The sequence below is a fragment of the Periplaneta americana genome, chromosome 15 (assembly GCF_040183065.1).
Source record: "Periplaneta americana isolate PAMFEO1 chromosome 15, P.americana_PAMFEO1_priV1, whole genome shotgun sequence".
In the NCBI taxonomy this organism is placed as follows: Eukaryota; Metazoa; Arthropoda; class Insecta; order Blattodea; family Blattidae; genus Periplaneta; species Periplaneta americana.
In genome coordinates, this window is record NC_091131.1 from 167,690,251 (window position 1) to 167,713,237 (window position 22,987).

The following is a 22,987-nucleotide window of genomic DNA, read 5'->3' on the forward strand; positions in this document are numbered from 1 at the left end:
GTTCCTAAATATTGTGGCAACCCTGCTAGAAACTTCTCGTTGCCTCGGGATTCGAACGCGCGTCCAGTAGAGCGCGCGGGGAGGAAGGAGGCGCGGGAGACGAGGTGAGCTCCGCAGAGCACTGGGGGGCAGCACGCGGCATAGAAAGGAGAGGAGAGACGACGACACGCTGGGCTGCGGCAGAGAGGGGGAAGAAACGAAGCAGCGAGAACAGAAGTCTCTAGAAGGAGAAACTTCGAGGATCGAAGAGACGAGAACGTGTAATGTGGCAATATAAGCACGAGGAACTGTGAGCGAGAGTGAGAGAGTTCAGTTTAGGACAGCGAGTCAGTCTTGTGGATGAGCAAACCAGCCTTCGAGACCTGGGTTCGACTTGAGGAAGACCGCAACTGTGGCAGCGACCTGGCGAGTGCGGCTATCCGGAAGTCTTGAGTTCGAGTGCAGTGGACTGTCTGTGGAAGTCTTGGGTTCGATATACTGTGAACTTGAGTGAATGAGCTAGAAGAACGAGCAAAGGCAACGAACTGTGAACTGACAGTTTTGTTTTGTAAATACTGCTTTGTGAACATTAGTCGAGATTAGAAGTACATTGTTGTTCTCAATAATCCAAGTGAATTGTCATTGGCGTCTATGGAGTGCAATAACGAATACTGTGTGGAGTGAAATACCCATTGTTGATGGGGGTGTTTAAATTCAGTTATAGAAAGAAAGTCATTGTTGTTGTAATAAAAGTAACATTATTGTAGCCTAACTTCTTTTCGCTTAAAAAGTATAAGATATTTTACTTAACTTAGGTCAAGATATTATAATTACATGTTTTGTTTATTTCTAATTTGTGAGTGACTCCTGTGAACTGTAGCAATTTCAACAAATGCTCTGATGTGAAATCTTTTGAATCTATGCTGCAAGCGTATGCTAACGTCCTCAGTAGTGCGCTGCATTGTGTACCAATTTTGAAAAGCCGGGGCTGACTAAATGTGTCAGTTGAAACTAATAGTGTAAGATCCAGTGAGCAGCGAAGATCCCAGCCGTGCACTCAAGGCCGCGAATGTTGTGGGAAGGAGTGACAGCAGTCAACAGCCTATTGCGGTGTATTGGTCACGTATTGGGTTCATTGTGACATTATTTTGTGAGTGTTGGTATTTGGTAAAGATAGAGAGTGAAATGTCTTTCAGTGCAATATAGAGAACTTTTATTGTGAAACATTATGCGAAAGAAAGGTTACAAGAAACTGAAGAGAGACGAAAGTATCCCGAAACACGAGTCCTTTTCAATCGTATGCTTAGAAACTTCTTCATAAGTGCAGATCTATGAAATATCGTGTAATAAAAGTGGTGATTTAAACAAAAAAACGTACGGACGAAAAGGCTAATAACATTCCAGTGCAGTTCTTTATCCTAAAGTGCGACAAATGTTTGGAAGTGGAATGTCTTCACTTTGAGCAGTACATTTAAATTTTGTGAGTAGGCCCAATATCATGCTTAATTTACTTATTTATTCATCTCGTATATTTATTTATTATTCATTAATTTAGTTTTTAATCCATGATTTGATTTATTTATTAATTTAATAGGATATGCTATATATTATATGGGATGAGCAATGACAAAATGGGATGACTAACAGCAGAGTCCACTTTTCATTGAACCTTCCTATGTTATGAAATATTAAAAGATGGTTAATTTCGTCTATGTGTGTGTGTCTGTGTGTGAGCACTGCCAGGATCGTTGCTTATGAGATTATACAAGCTGGCGCATAGCACGATCGAGAGAGGGTGTCTGAGCGTCACGACAGTTTCTGCCGCTAGGTTCGCCTCGCAGTCCTATTAAATGATGAATAGTTCCATTACTAAGCATTGTGTATCGTGAAGATTCTTTGATTAATTTTGCAATACTGATCGAGTACGAAGATCATAAATATGCCAAGCATATTACAGTCTTATTTGAGATTTATTGATGACTTGTTAAATATCAGTATGCAGATTTTCAGCGTCATTTAATGGAATTTACAATTTTGTTTCCCGAAAGTCCGAATTTATTCAATTAAAAATTTTGCTTCCAAACTACATTGTTCATATGGTTCATTTATTTTGGCAAGTTGATTGTTTTCAGTTCCATGTTTTTACTTCAGATCTCGTTCCCTCTCATTTGTTATAATTGCTGAAAGTGAACCACCGGTGTCTGCTACTTTCAGACATCATTATTATTATTATTATTATTATTATTATTATTATTACTATCATCATCATCATCATCAAAATCATCAAATCAAACTAATAAAGTTCTTAGTTTGTCTTACCTTAAGGCAATCAGCAGCATTATTCGAGAAAAAGAGTATGATTTACCATCATCATTTATAGTGGTGAAATAGTTCACGACAATGGTTAATTATTACTGCTGAATATTCACACATATACAATTTGCATTATTTAGGATACAACATACGCAGCAATAAGATTTTAATGTTGAGCGTGCCGAGTTTAGTGTAACATACTCCCCTCATCCTCCAAGCCAAATCAAATATTATTACGACATTTTGGGTAATAAATAAATAAATAATAATTACTACAATTATTCGTTGTGATAAAGTACAATTATCACTGCATGGTGTACCGAAAATTTTACTTCATGTTTTCATTAAATTGACATGTCATGAGTGACGACAGAAAACAGCTCAGGGGAGCGAAATTCAGACATTACTAAAAATGAAATGGGGATTGGGGAGAGCAGATGCGCATGTGCCTATGGGCGGCAAATTGTAAAAAATATCGTCCCTGAGATTCCTGAGATATTTATTTATGTTTTGGGAAATGGTCAAATTCGAAAACCATTTCTAATCACAAATATTGCAGTCTAACTTCCTAATTAATTTAATTCTAACTTCTAATTTAAAAATTGTTTACACACACTAAAATATCATAACATTTGGTATTACTACCCACTACTGAATTAATCTTGCACAGGATAGGGACCGATGGCGGGCTTATGTGAGGGCGGCAATGAACCTGCGGGTTCCTTAAAAGCCATTTGTAAGTAAGTAACAGGTTAATCAGCAGGCCTATTAGATATTTATTTCACCGCTGCAAGGTGTGCAAGAAAAATCGCACAATTGTACTAATCGTGTATTGTGACTGCTGTTTGCATTAGTAAAAATCCTAACACTTCAACGTCAATATATTTTTAAAAAAGAAAGGGATGTTAGGCCCACTTACAAATGATGAAATTATGAAGTCAGGGAAATGGAAGATAATACAGTACCTTAATTCATTGGAATAATAATAATAATAATAATAATAATAATAATAATAATAATAATAATAATAAAAACCGGTACATGAAAAAGGTAGACTACAATGTTCATGTAAAATATATCAAGTTTCTTTCATTATTTTCGAAAAGCTATGGTGTATGAATTGAACAGGAAGGTAGTACCTTAGTTTATAATATGTAATATCTTTTAATATCAAGAATGACAACATTTTATTGTAATATAATTGAGACGTAGAAGTTTGGGAATTACGTCTATTATCCGTAAAATACTGTACGAAGAATTTTATAAGCAATGGTGAGTCCTTTAAATGTCCCAAATGCCAATGTCATTGAAGTGTTATGCTATGAATATTTAGGATGGAACAGCGCTCCGAGCGGCGCAATTGGCATTACGAGGGAACCACTTCAGACCCGTATTTCAAGCGCTATGCGCCAGCTTGTATAATCTCGTAAGCAATGGCCAGGATGCATAAAAGAGATTCTTGTAAACCATTATTTCAAACGTAACAAATATCTTTCCTTGCGAATATATATACCTTCCTTAATGGCATTTCACATGGATGAGGGTACATTCTCAAGAATTTACAACCAATACAACGCATAAAAATGATTTTCTTAAGCATCGACTTCTTTAACGTGTTTTTTAAATCGCGTATAAATACGAATGTAATGTGTTATTCATTTACACGCATCTCTGTGCCAAGATTGAATAACCTCCGTCTGTTAAAACTAACCATACCTATATCTCGTTGAGTCAAAGACGTAGTTTTTACAAGTTAATAACTTTAATTAATAGTAGCCTTTCTTCTACTCCTTAACAAGGAAAACAAACACGCCTGTATCATATCCGGAAACTTGATTAGGTATTGAAATTTTTGTTTTTGTAAACGACGATTATTTTGGCATAGAAATTTTGAACATTTATTTTAACAAGTAGAAAGGAATGTGCTGTGTGGAAGTTTCTCTCGCACATCACGAACAGTGGAATGTTCGTGATATACGATTTCTGCTTCTCTCGGCTATATTTGGTGGGTTCAGGAATCTGGCCTGGCTGTACATTGAACGGCTGTGGAGCATGTATCCAGGAAAATGGTTCCCATTTTGAACATCTTCTGTGATTAATATTTTTATATTAGTTCACAAAGAAGGCATGTTAATACGCTTCAGTCAATTCCAAGACTAGCTATCGTGTCGATTCTTAGTTCAAACTTTTTTTTTACATTCATTGTTTCGTTTCATTTAACATTATTATGCTTACCTAAGTAATGTGATCGTCGTTTGTTTACATCCCAGGTCAGCATGCTTAGGTCACTGCCGCAGGGATCCAGTGAGTCTCTTTGTGCACCGTTGTCACATTACACAAATTTTGGTCTAATTTCTTTAACCACAGAGTTAATCTGCAAGATAGAAGTTTTATTTGTTTTAATATAATTTACCACTGCCTTGAATGTGCGCACTTATATTACTTCCACCCTGTATAATATACTGTGGCAACCCTGCTAGAAACTTCTCGTTGCCTCGCGATTCGAGCACGCGTCCCACAGAAGGGAGGGCGCGCGAGAAGAGAGGAAGAACAGCTCCGCAGAGCGCTGGGCGCGGCGCGGAGGGGAGACGGGACGCTGGGCCGCTGCAGAGAAAGGGAAGAAAAGCAACTGCGACTGAGCGGAGAAATCCAGAGAAGTCTCGAGAAGCGCCATCCTCTCAACATCTGTAGAAATTTCCAGGGTCGAAGGCTCGCGAAGTGTGGTTTATCTAATCAAAGCGAGCAGCCTTCGAAGAGAGCCAGTTCAGTTTAGACCAGCGAGTCAGTCTTGTGAAGCGGCAGTGAACGTCAAGGAAGCCAGCCTTCAAGACCTGGGTTCGACTTGAGGAGGACCGCAACTGTGGCAGCGGCCCGGCGTATCCGGAAGTCTTGAGTTCGAGTGCAGTGGATTGTCTCTGGAAGTCTTGGGTTCGATATACTGTGAACTTGAGTGAATGAGCTAGAAGAACTAGCCAAGGCAACGAACTGTGAATTGAGAACTGACAGTTTCGTTTTGTAAATAGTGCTTTGTGAACATTAGTTGAGATTAGCAGTACATTGTTGTTCTCAATAATCCAAGTGAATTGTCATAATCGTCTGTGGAGTGCAATAACGAATACTGTGTTGCTGTGTGGAGTGAAATACCCATTGTTGACGGGAGTGTTTAAATTCAGTTATAAAAAGTCATTATTGTTGTGAATAAAAGCAACATTATTGTGTTGAATTAAAGTCACATTTTGTGTCAGAAACGGGACATTGTCGACATAATGGATAACCCCACGCTACAGCAGATCCTGCAAGCCATCACAGACATGAAAAAAGACATAAGTGAAGTGAAGAACGACATAAGTGAAGTAAAAGCAGAAATGAAGAACGACATAGGTGAAGTGAAAAGCGACATAAGCGGAGTGAAAGGCGACATCAGTGAAGTAAAGGCAGACGAGAAAAGCGACATAAGCGAAGTGAAAGCAGACGTCGCTATGCAAATTGGTAGCATTTCGGCCCACATAGATGGAATTGTTACCATCGTGAAAGACGAACTTAAAGCCGATTTTGACAGTCTAAATGAGAATTTTGCAACTATAAACGAAACAGTGGCCGAACTAAGACAGGATGTAGACCAGTTCGACGGCAAAATTCGCGCTCTCGAGCATCGTCAAGAGCAGACGAGTGTGTTAATGGACCAACATGCTGAAGAAAACAAGCACATCCTCGCGTTGGTGGATCGCCAGGCTAGAGAACAGAAATGGATAGTTGCCAAAGAGGTTCGACGGGCCATGGAGGAGGCGGCAACACAATTAAGGACCCCACATAGTGGCTATCTGGAATCGACCTCTCCAGCCAGACATTCGAACGTCAAGACGCCGAAGTTCGACGGAATGACGTCCTGGGAAATATTTCGGCGCCAGTTCGAGGCCATCGAAGAACATAATGGGTGGACGCCAGCAGAGAAAACTACTCAGCTGCTGGCCACGCTCCAGGGACAGGCGTCGGAGATTCTTCACAGCGTCCCAGAAAAGGGGACAGCCGCTGAGATAGTGGCGGCCTTGGAGGGGCGTTATGGTGACCATCAACTTTTATTTATTTATTTTAGTAGGTTATTTTAAGACGCTTTATCAACATCTTAGGCTATTTAGCGTCTGAATGAGATGAAGGTGATAATGCCAGTGAAATGAGTCTGGGGTCCAACACCGAAAGTTACCCAGCATTTGCTCATATTGGGTTGAGAGAAAACCTCAGAAAAACCTCAGCCAGGTAACTTGCCCAAACCGGGAATCGAACTCGGGCCACATAGTTTCTCGGCTAGACGCGCTAACCGTTACTCCACAGGTGTGGACCACCATCAACTTGTGGCAGCGTTTAGGACCCAACTGAAAACGAGGGTCCAACAGTCAGGCGAGTCCCTACAAGAATTTGCGATGGCAGTGGAACAACTGGCCCATAAGGCCCTCAGGGGCCTACCTACTGACTTCATCGCTGGAGAGGCAGCCTACACCTTCGGCAGCGGAGATCAGACAACGCCACTCTTGGCCGAACATCGCACCATCAACGAAGCTCTGGCGGTGGCACTCAGGATGGAGACGGCCAAGTTGACGGCGAACTTTCGGCATCGCACTGGATTAGGAGCGTCGCGGCGGCCGACGTCGAGGAACGTCAACCGAAGTCACCCAAGTGATGGAGACAAGGAGTGCCCACCTGCTGGTCCTGCGGCGAACCTGGACACTTAAGGAGGGACTGTGACAGGAAAACTAGAAGGGGCAGATGCGAGGAGGGGCACGTCGGCGCTGTATCACCATCCCCTCGGCTGATCTTGAAGACTGTTAACAGAAGATGAGACGATGGGGTGATTGCTGACAGATGGATAAGAGGCCGGCCATGCAGAATACTGGTAGACACCTGGTTGCTCACTATCGCCAGACCGGAAGTCGTGCGTGGCCTACCTGCGAGGACGCCGCTGCGCCGATATGAGCTATGTACTGCTTCAGGCGAGAGCTTGCCCATCCAGAAAGAGGTTTTCCTGGATCTGACCTTGGGAAACAGGAGACTGGAGATGTGGGTGTTCGTCGCCAACATCACTGAAGACATCATCCTGGGACTCGACGCCATGCGGATCGTCGATGCGACGGTGGATGCCCAGCGCCATATCCTCCATTTTGGTCAGGATGAAGTGTTCCTGAGGGACGTCGAGGACCAACCCATGGCCAGCAGACTCACTTTGCAGAATCAAGTGATAATCCCAGCAGGCTGCGAGATGGTGGTGATGGCACGACGGATGGATAGCCTAAGGCAAAGCTGCTCCTCGATTGGGAAACAACTCCGATAGATGGGGTATGTGTGGCCACATGCCTACTCCCAAACCAGAAGGTGGTACCGGTGAGGGTCCTGAATGTCACCAATCAGGACAAGGTGGTGTCTAGTGGAACTGTACTAGGTTGTGTCGAGCTGGTGGTGTCTGTGACGTCTCTGGCAGATAAGGAGGAGTGTCAGCAACCACGTCGAGAGCTAGGCCAACCACTGAAAGAGCTGACTCGAGAATTGGCGGAGAACTTAAGCAAAGGAGAAAGAAGACAAGTCCACGATCTATTGACAGAGTTTCAGGACGTGTTCAGTCTATCTGAAAATGACTACAGGAGAATGGAGAAAGTTCAGCACCGCATCGACACTGGAAATGGTAGCCCTCTAGCTAAATAGAGGGAGAATGAAACCAATGGAGGGCATGAAAGCAAGAGGGGTCATCGAGGAATCCAACAGCACTTGGTCATCACCAATGGTGCTCGTGAAAAAGAAGACTGGAAATCTGCGTTTCTGCATGGACTACAGAAGACTGAATGACGTCACCAAGGACTGCTTTTCCCTTCCACGAACTGACGACACCTTGGGCACCCTGGCCGGAGGAGAGTGGTTTTCGACGTTGGATCTCAAGTCAGGATACTGGCAGGTGGCGCTACATCCTGAGGACAAGGAGAAAACGGCATTCTCTACAGGCCAGGGACTATGGCAGTTCACCGTTATGCTGTTTGGCCTCTGCAACGCCTCGGCTACATTCCTGAGACTAATGAAGTCCGTAATGAGAGGCCTGACATACGACACCTGTTTGCTGTACCTTGACGACGTCATCGTGGTCGGCAAGAATTTCGGCGAACAACTGTCGAGGAAAGTGTTCGAGAGACTGCGACAATCCAGGCTGAAGTTGAACCCGAAGAAATGTCATCTGTTCCAGAAGAAGGTCAGCTACCTGGGGCACATAGTGGGGACCAACGGAGTGGCCATGGACCCGGAGAAGCTACAAGCTGTCAGAGGATGGCCGAGACCGAGGGACAAGCAGGAGCTGCGCCGCTTTCTCGGCCTCTGCACTTATTACAGATGGTCGTAGCTGTGTACGCCAACATCGCTAAGCCTCTAACCCAGACGATCGAGGAGAAACGACAATTCCAATGGAGGGACGAGGCGGAGTCATCCTTCCAGTCACTGAAAGAGGCGCTCTGCACTGCTACTGTATTGGGATACCCCATCCCTGGAAGGAAGTTCACGCTCGACACGGACGCTAGCAACGTAGGCATCGGCGGAGTACTCGCTCAGGAACAGGCCGGGCAAGAGAGGGTGATTGCATACTTCAGCCGAACACTATCCAAGGCTGAGAGAAACTACTGTGTGACACGTAGAGAACTTCTTGCCATAGTGGAAGCCCTGAAGCATTTCCACAAATATTTGTATGGCCAGGAATTCCACCTGAGACCATTCTGCACTCACCTGGCTATTGGGCTTCAAGAATCTGGAGAGGCAGACCGCCCGTTCGGTTCAACGTCTGCAGGAGTACAAGTTCACCTCAAAACACCACCAAGGGAAGAAACATTCCAACGCTGATGCCCTATCACGACGCCCGTGCCCGGATGGCTGCAAATAAAGCCTAAAAGTAGAAGAGCGAGAAGGCGCCCACGCAGTCCAATACTATAGAATAATACTACAAAAAACGTATATATAAATATATATGAAAATTTTTACGTGAAGGAAAAAGAAAGTATCAGATTTGGAATCGGCACACTCAACATTGCATGATAATAGAACCTCTCTTACGTGCTGTAAACTTATGCCCCTTAACATGTATCTGGTACGAGATAAATTTTCTGCAGTTATAGCACTGCGATGTCTCCTCGTACCGCACATGTAATCGCGTGCATCACTTTCAAGACTATCGCGAAAAAATCTTTACGAAGACAGAATTATAACAGCTTCTCTCAAGTGCTGCAAAGATTACTATTTGTTACGAACCACGATCATTCATTTCTCACACATCGTATTCACTTGGCATTTCGCCTTCTGAAATGTATATGCGAAAATAATGATCTTCAATAGCCTAATCTCATTTACACGCTTTCTCACCCATTTTCACTTGTCCATTAGCTACGAGAACCAAACTATCTCCACAAACATTGCAATTCAAAAGTTTTCTGTCTGTCTGTGCCACTGCAAGCCTTGTGGCATCCATCAGATTACACAATTATTTAAAGGACTGACTTCTGCACGATTTCTAAGACGATCTGGTGCCGAGCAGCACTTCCACGGGGTCAAGTTCCACAACCATCGAACTTGCACTGCGCTCGGCACTGTGACCTCGTGCATGTTTTTTGAAATTACTGGATACCGAGAAACATTTACCACAAATATCACATTTGAACGGCTTCTCGCCCGTGTGGATGCGTGCGTGAACTCTCAACTTACCAGATACTGTGAAACATTTCCCGCACACATCGCATTTGAATGGCTTTTCGCCAGTATGCAAGCGTACATGAATTTTGAGTTGAGTCGATGATGAAAAACACGTTCCACATTCAAAACACTTGAAAGGTTTTTCGCCAGTATGCACAAGTGCGTGTCTTGTGAGACTACTGGATACTGAGAAACATTTCCCGCAAATGTGGCACGCGAACGGCTTCTCTCCCGTGTGCACGCGTGCATGTTCCCTGAAAGTACTGGAGTCAGAGAAACACATTCCACAAATATCGCACCTAAATGGCTTCTCGCCAGTGTGAACGCGAGCATGTCTTCTAAGAGTAGCAGGCACAGAAAAACACTTACCACAGACTTCACATTTATAGGGTTTCTCACCAGTATGAGTCCGCATATGACATTTTAGAGAACAGGGATTTGCTAATATCTTTCCACAAACATTACACTTGTTTGAAGCATCGCTTATTTCATTTCTTAATAAACATCCATGTCTCTGGTTATGAGATGGTGACTTATTGTTGTCTGCGATTTTAAACTGATTGTCATATTTATCACAGTCAGTAGAACTTTCACAGGCAGGCTTATTGTAGAATTCATAATTTTCTGAGCTCTGCTCTATTACCGCATACTCTTCTTGTGCAATACCGTCGCATTGTGATGAGTCACTATTCTCTTGCATAACAGCATTCCTACGATGAAAATATACATCAGTCTATGCAATAGTCAAAATGGTATATCAAAAGAAAAAGCGATCATTCCAATACTAATATTTCAAAGAACATACATATGGGTAATAAAGTGAACCATGTCCATATTTCACACTTCCAGAAAACAGCTTCATTAACTGGGTATATCAATGGTATACATACGAAAGTTACTAATTTTTTAATGTGTAAAATAAACCAGTTAATGAACTAAAATGCCATTTTCTTGAACTGTGACAAATGGACATGGTCCACTTTTTTACTCAGCGGCTCAGACATTAATAGCTTGTATCAGGTTTCCACTCGCCACTTAAGCTACGGCGATCAGCGCCAAGCAAACAACACTGTTTGATTAGCTCTGCATGTAAATAAATGGAGCTCGTTTCTTTACAACAGGGACGGGAACAGTCACTCTCAGCTGCCCCTGCTACAGTTGCTGTTGTGTATACTCATTTTTACTGCAGAGTTTCTCATTCCTGCTTTACAACATTCAGCACAAGTTGCAGCAATCTGCACTGGCATTCATCGCTGTGGATTGACGGCTTCAAATTGACAGCAATGACTGTCATTCATTTAGAAAACAAACGAATGACGATATCACAAATATGACTGCAAAACATTGTGTAATTAGCAATTTCTCACAAATAAATGATGAAAATTTAATTAAGCATATTTCCAATCATGCTGCCCTGTATGGTATGAGCTTAATACAGAGATACAGTACCCATAAAAAGGGAATAATGTGAAAGTTGGTGAAATTTTAGGCAAGACTGGTAAAGTACTGTATTTCAACACAGGTTAGTTCTGTGTATATTCCATTACATTACATAAAGAATAATTAAATTATCATCTACTTTCAAAGACAGTGTTTATAAACAAATTGAGTGTTGTTAGAGCAGGAACGTATATACAATGTGTCAAAGGAATATTTCCCCCAAAATTCCAACCTTCAATAATGATGATTAATGTAGCCAATTTACTTATGATCATTTAAAAATCATAATGAATTGTGTTTAGTTAAATAGTTTAGACAAAAGCTTGAATATTGTATCCACTATAATTTACAACAAACGATGTAATTAATTTTGACACAGATAGTTCGTTCAGAAAATAATTCAAATATACGGTACATCTTGTTTAGATAGAACAATGTATCTCACTGATACCATTTACCTCTTCCTTCTTTACTAGAAAAATAAGTCTTAAACTTGTCTCCAACCTTCAATGCTAAACAATTCAGGAGAATTGTTAGTGCTATCCAATTGTAAACTGGGTGATGACCACCATAGCGGAACCATAGTTTTAGACCTATGTAAAATTTGAAATTATGCTATTTTGTAATAAATTCAACATTGCAAAATGCAGAGGAACTATCACCGAACTGTGAAAGTGGCTATACTTTAAGGAAATCATGGCATACCGCTCATATCAAGTTTTCACTTTTCAATCGTGACTTAGAATTTTCCCTTGATCAATTGTGCGGAAGAATTTGATTTCTAAAACCAAGTTAAAATTTTATCAACTTCTACATTGCTAATCATAGAATAGTAAAAATAACCGAATTGGAAACGTGAAGTCATGAAAGATGATTCTTCACATCACTAAAATGATGGAGATACAGGACTTGACAATACGTGTACTTCCATAAATTCAGAGACACAGTAAAATGGGGTGAATAAGAATGAACTTTTACTATTTTCCATTTCCTAATGTCAAAGCGTAATTACATTCCATTTTACTCACTGTCATCAGTGCCTGAAGTGAGCCTTTAAAACACCAGGGTGTAAAAAAGTAAATAATCACTTTAGGCACAGCTATTCATTTTACGCACTATCAAAGAAAATTCGATATTCAGTGTACAAATTAAATCACTCAATCTTCTTAATGTATACAGCTGTTTGCTGACAACATAAAGTCCACTACAGTCCACTGTAGTCTATTCAGTTGTTGTTTTTCATGGGAAATGAGGGGTATTTTGATCGGTGTTCATTATAGATGCCTGTTGCTAGCAGCCAGAGTTGGGGTGTAGTCAATATATACTGCAGGGCTGTGTCTTCTGCAACTGGTACTGATGATTTTAATTTACTTCTTTTGTGGTTTATGGATGGACAGTATAGAAGAATGTGTTCCAGATCTTCACCATGATTATTACACCACAGACAAGTAGGATTATCAGAAATGTGAAATCGGTGTAGGTACAATTGAGTGACAATGTGACCTGTTCTGGCTCTTGTGAAAATGTTTGAACATGTCTGGGCAAGTTTTTGTACATTTCCAGGTCATTTGGTCATTGTACAGACTGTAAAATTTTTCCTTTGTCAGAAGAGAGCCAATTGTTGATCCATAGGTTTATAAAATGAGACTTTACTGAAGCAAAAGCACTGGATAGAGATATCACTTGAAGAGGTCTTGGTTGCAAATATGTTGCCTGTTATAGACTTTCTCGTTTCCAGGTATACCACAGTGAATAGGTATCCATTGAAATGTTATTTCCTTTTGGAGTTCTTTTAATTTACTTAGTTGTTTCAGAATAGGAATAATTCTATGTGCATATAGGTATGGTACATTTTAAGCCCTTCAGATGCTGAAGAATCTTCATTATACAGCAATTTATAAAAACTGAAGTATATTAATTCGGTCTTATGATAAACGATGTTTTTACAATTAAAATTGTTTCGTATACATTTTAAGATATGAACGAAGTCAGAAAATGCCCACAATTTCCTTTCATTGTCTGCAGGATTTAAAATAAAACACTTAGACTGACCCTTCTTTCCACTTATGCCTAACGATTTCCAACCTTTCTTATTTGTTTGGCTTCCATCACATGTAAAGCCTACAACTCTTGCTCCTGCTTCCTCCAGTTTCAAAATTACTTGGATGCATATTTTTGCAAGAATATCCCCAGGTGCAGCATTTCTACTGGCATAAATCGCGACGGTTGCACCCAGCTTTGCAGGAAAGGAATACCAAGTTGGCCAGTTGATGTTTATGAGTGTCTGGTATTGGATCCCCGAAATCAACGAAGCCATCTACTATTTTCGTCTTCATCTTTGTAGCACTGCGCAATAGCATCAATGGCGTGTGGATTTACCCCATAGGGTCATTTAAGTTTTTTTTTTTAGTTGGTTATTTAACGACGCTGTATCAACTACTAGGTTATTTAGCGTCGATGAGATTGGTGATAGCGAGATGAGGCCCAGGATTCGCCATAGATTACCTTGCATTCACATTACGGTTGGGGAAAACCTCGGAAAAAACCCAACCAGGTAATCAGCCCAAGCGGGGATCGAACCCGCGCCCGGACGCAACTTCAGATCAGCAGGCAAGTGCCTTAACCGACTGAGCCACGCCGGTGGCTGGGTCATTTAAGTCCCTTACATAATTTCTGAGGTGTTTTTCAGAAGGGAGTGGTAGAAATTCATGTTGTAAACAATGTCTGTATCCTTTAGGTGATTTTATATGAAGTAATAGACTTTCTAGAATGAATTCACTGCTGTACCTCATTCAATTAGGATTCTTAACATTACCTTTTTTTTAACATGACGTCTAATACTATTTTCTGCTTTTTACCGAGACCTGCAGTGTCTTTACAACGCAATTTTGTACTTTTAAGTCTGCTTTCTAAAACGCTGATTCTAGCTTTGGCTGATGACAAACTGACTTCAGCATGTGTTAACTCCTGATTTACATATCTCAGCTACTTGTTTTCTGAGGATCAAAAGCTACAGATAGTTCTTTATTAGTAGTAGTAGAAGAAGAAGAAGAAGAAGAAGAAGAAGATTGAATATCAACATAATTTGGTTCATCTCTTGTTTCCGGAATATCTGCCATGCATCTCCCAGGAAGATAATCTTAGTTACACTCAGTTTAAAAAAGGCCAGGCTCTACTTATTATTACACTTACTCTTTGACACTAAAAAATAGTAAAAATCCATTCCCATTCACCCCATTTTACACTATTTAACCTCAAAATATCCATGGAAGCGAAAATGTCACTAAAATTTCCTTCAGAGTTTCATTCATGCCCAATAAAACACATATTAATTAATTATTTTTCAAATATTGTCAATTTGTTCTCCTTTATTTGTAAATTTCGTTTATCTAACCTGCAATTTCTGTAGTGCCCGGAAAAAGTGGCACAAGTCAAAAATGTTAATTTTACATTAGAAGGAAAAAAAAACTGTCTTCACACTAGTTTAAGTCGATTTGATTTTCTTCTGTATGAATTATTGTAATGAGAGAAATACTTATGTCTCTTTTCCCAAGCAAGCAGATGTTCCGTAAGTTGTCAATAAATTAATAAAAAATGTTTGTGGAAACTGACTTATGCCACTATTCCCAAGCACTGCAGATTTGATATTGAAAATATTTTTCTTACAGGTATTTTCTTTGACAGTCACATAGCTATTTCAAATTTCTCCTCAAACAATGACCCACCATGCTGATGATAAAACATTATTAGTAATTAAATTCATTCTTTCTCTTAGTTCAGTTGATAGAATACCTAGTTTTTCTGCGCAAATATTCAAATGACAAAGACTGAAAAACAAGCTTAAAAATAACTTTAAATTTGGAAGTTTTCAATTGTGTAACATTTCCAAAGTGTATATTGTATTACAATGAAATAATTGTATCCTTCCATATAGGTCATATAATAACATGAGACCTTATTAGATCTGGCATATCATATTCTGAGGAAAACTACTGCAACTTCAAAATTCACATGTGACGCTTTTCACTGAAATTATTGTTTTGTGGCCACTGACAACTCTTTCTACGATGGTCAGAGAATTCACTTGAAGAGGCAATGGCAAAAGAGTGAATCTCACCATTCAAGGAGGGACAATCTACAAGAAAGCTTCTTACTTTCTTTTTCTTTATTATTTTCCTGATGTAGTAGACAATGGGACAAAAGACAGTAGTGGTTATAAAACAAATTTAATCTATCTACTTAGGAATGATCTTTCTGTCTACGACAAATCAAAGCAGTCTCCAAAATTTTGTAGAAGTGTGAGGCTGAAGAATACATAATTCTAAGTAGGCCTAATTCTTCATGACAGAAGAAGAGGGACAACATAGTAAATCTAGTCACCCTAAATCTAAGCAATGTGTACTAACAGAAGAACCAACTTCATCCAACTGAAGATTTGCAAGTTAAAGGATGTAGCCAACCTAATAATTTTCATTACATAATTAATTCCTGAGGAGCAAGTGTGATTATTTAAAGAGCACAATAGAAGTATTTAAATGAAAATGTAAGGACATTATTATTATTATTATTATTATTATTATTATTATTATTATTATTATTATTATTATGATCATCATCATATACAATAAAATGTTCACGCTTAGGGACTTATGTCTGGTTTCCAGAACATGGTGATATTGGTTAGCATTGATTTGTCAAAGTTGTTGATTTCTTAAATCTTTGTCCTGTTCCTTGAACATCACAGCCTCTACCTTATCGATATCAACTGATTCATCAAGTTTCACAAATACTGTATCTGCTACATGTCCAAACAGTCTAATTTACATTTTGTGAATTTATTACTGATTATTATCATTATTATTATTATTATGAAATTTAATGCTAAAGCCCATAGATATTAACAGGGAAAGCTCCTCTTTCATATATCAAATATATGTTCATTATACACTCTTGTTCTAATATGAGCATCATCATACCTTCAGTATTAGAATTTACAATATTATTGAATTCATGTGTATTGTGGGTCCCTATCACCACGGCATGGTGCGTCCTTAGGTTGCGGATAGAGGAGACGGTGTCCAGATATGAAGGGTAGCTATGAATATATTGAATAAGCAGTCGTGGACAGCCGATAAAGGATGGTCCTTCAGCCTGGGGGTTGGGCAAATGGCTAACCGTCACCATAAAAAACAGGTTGTTACGAATCCAGACAAAAAGCCTCGGAATAGGACTGATTCTCTACGACGATCACAGAAAAGGAATAAGGTTGTGAGATTTGGTACTTGGAACGTAACTAGTCTTTATAGATCACGAGGGTTAACATTAGTAGCAAACGAACTAGCTAGATATAGAATAGACTTCGTGGGAGTACAAGAGGTTAGCGTACAGTAGATGGGAATGGCACATCACAAATAGGAGATTACTTGTTGTATTATGGTGAAGGAAACAATAATCAATTAGGTCTAAATTATCAGTGACAGGGTATCTCATATTTAGTATTTAAGGGTAGCGGTGCAATATCATAGTTATACATGTTCACACACCTACAGAATTGAAAGACGACTATATAAAGGATAGCTTCTATGAGGAAATGGAACATACTTTTGATCACTTATCTAGATATCACATGAAAATTTTATTGGGAATTTCAACACTAAAGTAGGAAGGGAGGATATTTTTAAACCAATTATTGAAAAAAAAGAGACTACACATAATTAGTAATGACAATGGAGTTAAGTTTGTCAAATTTGTGACATCACAAAATTTCATTGTCAAAAGTACAACATTCCCCCATAAGGATATACATACGTATACTTGTACTTCTCCTGATGGATTGACACACAACCTAATAGATCACATGTTGGTAGATAAACGAAGACATACTAGTATAGTAGACATTCGAATCTTCTGGGGAGCAGACTGTAATTCTGACCATTATTTGGTAATTTCAGAATTAAGAGAAAGACTACCAGTAACCAAGCAAGTAGAGCAACAAGTTAATATTAGTAGATTCAATATTCTGAAATTAAAGGACGAGAAAACTAAGCATCATTATCAGGTCTAAACTTCAAATAGATTTGCCACTTCAGAAAGTTCCGACGATGTTGAGGAAGAGTTGGATCTTAATAGTGTGTGGGAAAATATCGGAGATATCAAAATTGCAGTCGAGCAGAGCATAGGTTATTATAAAACTAAGAAAAAGACTGTGGTTTGATGAAGACTGTTGCATGATAGTAGAAAGAAGGAAACAGGCAAAATTGAAATTCTTACAGGAACCAGTTGAGGAGAATACAGATAATTATTTCAATGAAAGATGGGAAGCAAGTCATACACTTAGGAATAAAAACAGAGGTTACTTGAAGGAAAAACTGAATGAGGTAGAAACAAATAGTAAGAATAAAAACATTCGAGATTTATATAAGGGTATAAAGGAATTTAAGAACAGATATCAGGCAAGGGTAAACGTGATCAAGGATGAGAATGGTGACTTGCTTGCAGACTCTCATTCAATCCTGAACAGATGGAAAAATTATTTTGGGCAACTACTAAATGTACAAAGGCCAAATAGAAATCATCGGGACGAAATTCAAATACAAAATGGTCAGCCATTCATACCCGAACCCACACTTTCTGAAGTCAAAACTGCGATAGAAAATCTGAAAAAGTACAAGTCTCCAGGTATCGATCAAATTGCACCAGAATTAATACAATAGGGTGGAAGCGCATTATCTAACGAAATTTATAAGCTTGTACTTGCTATTTGGGAAAAAGGAAGTTGTACCAGAAAATGGAAGGAGTCACTAATTGTACCTATTTTTAGGAAGGGGTACAAGACTAACTGTGGTAACTTTCGAGGAATATCACTTCTTTGACATCATACAAAGTTTGTCGAATATTCTATTGAGAAGATTAATTCTATATGTAGATGAAATTACTGGGGATCATCTGTGTGGTTTTAGGCGTAATAGATCGACTATTGATCAGATTTTTTGTATTCAACAGATATTGCAGAAGAAATGGGCGTATAAGGGTACAGTACATAAATTATTCATAGATTTCAAAACAGCATATGATTCGTTTAAGAGAGAAGTTTTATATAATATTCATACTGAATTTGGTATTCCCAAGAAACTAGTTCGATTAATTTAAATGTGTCGCAGTGAAACTTACAGCAGAATCCGTACAGGCCAATTTCTATGTGATGCTTTTCCAATTCACTGTGGGCTAAAGGAAGGAAATGCACTATCACCTTTACTTTTTAACTTCTCTCTAGAATTCCATTAGGAATTTGGAACTGAATGGGTTACATCAGCTTCTTGTCTACGCAGATGACGTGAACATGTTAGGAGAAAATCCAGAAATGATTAGGGAAAACATGGAAATTTTACTTGAAGCGAGTAAAGCGATATGTTTGAAAGTAAATCCCAAGAAGACAAACTATATGATTATGTATCGTGACCAGAATATTGTACGAAATAGAATTACTATAAAAATTGGAGATTTATTCCTTGAAGAGGTGGAAAAATGGGAATATCTTGGAGCAACAGTAACAAATATAAATGAAACTTGGAAGTAAATTAAGCGCAGAATAAATATGGGAAATGCCTGTTATTATTCAGTTGAGAAGATTTTGTCATCTAGTCTGCTGTCAAAAAGTCTGAAAGTTAGAATTTATAAAACAGTTATATTACCGATTGCTCTGTATGGTTGTGAAACTTGGACTCTCACTTTGAGAGAGGAACAGAGATTAAATGTGTTTGAGAATAAGGTGCCTAGGAAAATATTTGGGGCTAAGAAGGATGAAGTTACGCGAGAATGGGAAAAGTTAGACAATGCAGAACTACATGCATTGTAATTTTCACCTGACATAATTAGGAACATTAAATCCAGACGTTTGAGATGAGCAGGGAATGTAGCTCGTATGGAAGAATCCAGAAATGCATATAGAGTGTTAGCTGGGAGGCCAGAGGGGAAAAATACTTTGGGGAGACTGAGAGGTAGATGGGAGGATAATATTAAAATGGATTTGATAGAGGTGTGATATGATGATAGAAACTGGATTAATCTTGCACAGTATAGGGACCGATGGTGGGCTTATATGAAGGCGGCAATGAACCAGAGGGTTCCTTAAAAGCCATTTGTAACTAAGTATTGGATTCATGACGAATGAACTACATGAATATGTCCTTTCACAAGCAATATGCCATCAGATTCCTTAGCTTCAATATAGCTCTAATATGGGATCTATTGAAGATTGTGCTATCATGAACAGATCCAGGGATTCGTGCAACAATATCTCTAACTTTCAAGGAATGATCACAGACAACTTGAACACTTGTTTCTGATTCAGTCAAGTTCATCTATATCTTCACTAGTGACTGAATAGAAGTTCTGACTTTCATCAATGTGACCCAATACATTAGCAGTGATTCTCAAATGGGGGTCCTCGGCCCTCTGTGGGGCCAAAGAGCAGTTAATAATAATAATAATAATAATAATAATAATAATAATAATAATAATAATAATAATAATTTATTCCAACCATAAAAGAACATACAGTTGTAATAAGTTTCGTAATAATAAAGGTACTGTTGTAGAATGTTCATCATGCGCATGCAACCACAACTTACAGAAAGGATAGCTCTGCACTGACGGACCTATAAGTTAGTGACTTGTCGAACCGATAGGGCTATTTCAAGTTTGAAAAACTGGGCATAAGGCGAACTGGTGGAATGAACGAGTTATATACCAATAACGAGACTGTTATAGTAAGACAAACAACAGCAACACTGGCACAGGTCAGTCATGTGTTAAGAAGATGGCTGATAAAATTGCAAAGCAAATGGCACACAATGGGGGTGAAAATCAGACATGATGATCTTATAAAAAATGATGGGTCAAATATCTAAAAAGGACAAAGAAGTGTTCCGAATGAGATCAAGGTTGCTTCAAAGTATTGAAACATTTTCAGGTTTACAAAATAAGATGAACTGATGGAGTGAACGAGTTATACAATTATAAAGGGAAACTGTTAGAATAACACAAATAAGAACACTAGAATGGGTGCGTCATGTGGTAAGGATAGACCAGATGTAATTTGCAAAGTAGATGGCAAACAATAAATGGAAAGTTGTTGATTGTTGGAAGACGTATATGAAGATCTTAAACAAAGAAGTGTAAACGACTGGGTCAAATATCTAATAAAACGGAGAAGTAGGTTTCTAAGTGCGATTAAAATGGATAGCACAATAAGAAAGCAGCAGTAGCAGTAGTGGTGTTACAAGTCATGCTAGGCATACTTTTAGTTTTCTTAAGCCATTTCAGCTTAAAAATATAATGGGCATTTTGTATGATGAATGGCACGCATATTTGGGGTACAGAACACTTTACAGCGGCGAGCGGTGACATTTTTCAGGGGGAACCAGCTGTAGACAATGCAACAGTAAATCGATTCTTCACATTCCACTTTCCAGTACCATTTATTGTAATGAACTGTCATGACACTATTTAACAATAAACAGGAGAAATATAAAAAATGTGTTAGCTACTACGTATTACAAAGAAAAAAAGACTCATCAGTTACCACCTTCATGTGTACATCAGTGAAATCCTCCTCTCTCCTTTTCAGGCAAATTTTTCTATGACGTCATCGTAAAAATGTCTTTGGGTTTGAATTTTGTTCAATAAAGCCTTTTCAATCGATAACAATGAAAATCGCGAAAGCCTGTCTTCACACTGAGTGTTTCGTACGTAACTCTTTATGCATTTTTAAACAGGAAAAAGTACGTAACTCCACTGTGGAGGTGCTCACTGGAATTGTTCCATTAAGCAGCATAATTTATTAACTTCTGAAATGTTATTTCTCCTATCTCGGTGTCTTTCAAAAACTTTACTATCTCAGTCACTGTCCTGCCTGAGAAGTCTGACAACCTACAAACAGCCACTAATTCACGTCGCAAATTTTCGAAATGAAACAAATTTTTGTAGCCTGATTTTAGAGATGTAAACAAAATCTAAGGAAATCTGTTTTGAAAGATTCAAACTTTTCGAATCAATTAGCTCGATAAATTTTAGTTCTTCTAAATCACGAAATCTATTTTCCATTTACCTAACTAAAGTGTCAATTATCTTGTTGTAAAGACGCAAATATCTCATTCTGGGATCGTCCAATTCACCTTCCTGATGGCACTTCCTAGGTTCATTCTCATTCATATTACTTTCTTCTAGTGTTGCATACTTATCATTAAAATTGTTTCGATATTCTTGAATAAAAAAAATGATCTCTTTCACTCTTCTTATGCAATAATTTACATCAAGAGTCTTTGTCTGGAGAATATTAAATAATGTATCAGTGAGAGCAAAAACATGACTGAAAATTTCCAACAGAAAAGAAAAGGTGAAATCCTTCAGGGATGTTAAATAAACTCTGACAGAAATAAAAGTGTTGCTATCCCAGCAGTCCGGGTCATCAACCATATGCTCAAAAAATGAGATCAGTTCCATCTCATTTTCATGCACCGCGTTCACAATCCTAGAGTTCTAATTTCAATGCATAAGTGACACTGTTGGAAACCTCTTCTTGACTTCCGATGCAGTCAATGCATTTACATGCTTTGTTGAATGAGAAAAAAGAACAAAAACCAGTCAATATCATGAAAAATATTTTACATTCCTTTATAAATTGTACTGACTGCGATAGAACTAGTTTAAGCCGATAAGCATAACAGTGGACGAAAAACGCATTGGGACTTTTTTTTTACTAGTACTTGCAACTCATTTAAATGGCCAGAAAATGTTGCAGCCCTGTCATATCCTTGAGCTACGAGCATGTCCTCACACTGAAAGTCCGAAAGAATTTTAAATACATGTTCACTCACTGCAACTGCAGACCGATTATTGGTGACATCCGTAAAACCTAAAAACCTCTCCTGAATTTCACCCTCTTTTGCATAACAAATGACAATGGAAAGTTAGGAGAATTTTGCAATATCTGTCGTTTCGTGCAGCATTAAAGCAACAAAAGGTGCATTTTGTACTTCTTCCTTTTGTTATGGCTAGAGTTATGTCACTAATACTTTCAATAATATCATTTTGAATTCGACTTGATGGTATGATGATAGAGACTGGATTAATCTTGCTCAGGATAGGGACCGCTGGCGCGCTTATGTGAGGGTGGCAATGAACCTTCGGGTTCCTTAAAAGCCATTTGTAAGTAAGTAAGTAAGTACCTTTGAAAACTTTAGCACTTTGTGTGTGTCTAATTTGATATCATACTTGGATAGCACGTGCAAGAAATCAATATTGTTTCCGTAATTAATTGATTTACTGTGTTCGTTATGGCCTCTGAAAGGTAGCTCTTGCTTCGCCAGTAAGCAAGTTACATCGATTAATCGCTTCATTATTTTCTCTATTAGAGTCAACTTCAGCATGTGTTTCAAAACATCGCCCTGCGCTGTTCACTTAGTTGAAGGTCTATCTTGTTTCACCAAAAGTTTTACATTTCGTTATTGCAGATAAATGCGATTGCGTCTTCTCATGGTGAATCTCT

At 38.8% G+C, this 22,987-nt stretch overlaps 1 protein-coding gene across 3 annotated transcripts in view; it reads right to left on the bottom strand.

Moving 5' to 3' along the window:
* Positions 1-2,246: 2,246 nt before the first annotated feature.
* The window catches only part of LOC138715518 (zinc finger protein 239-like), a 40,180-nt gene continuing 19,439 nt past the window's right edge, over positions 2,247-22,987 (bottom strand). For all 3 annotated transcript variants that reach the window (XM_069848534.1, XM_069848533.1, XM_069848536.1), the window contains one exon: positions 2,247-10,709. In XM_069848534.1, the coding sequence (XP_069704635.1) occupies positions 9,821-10,709 (889 nt within the window). In that variant the 3' untranslated portion in view covers positions 2,247-9,820. The remainder of the gene's footprint in view (positions 10,710-22,987) is intronic.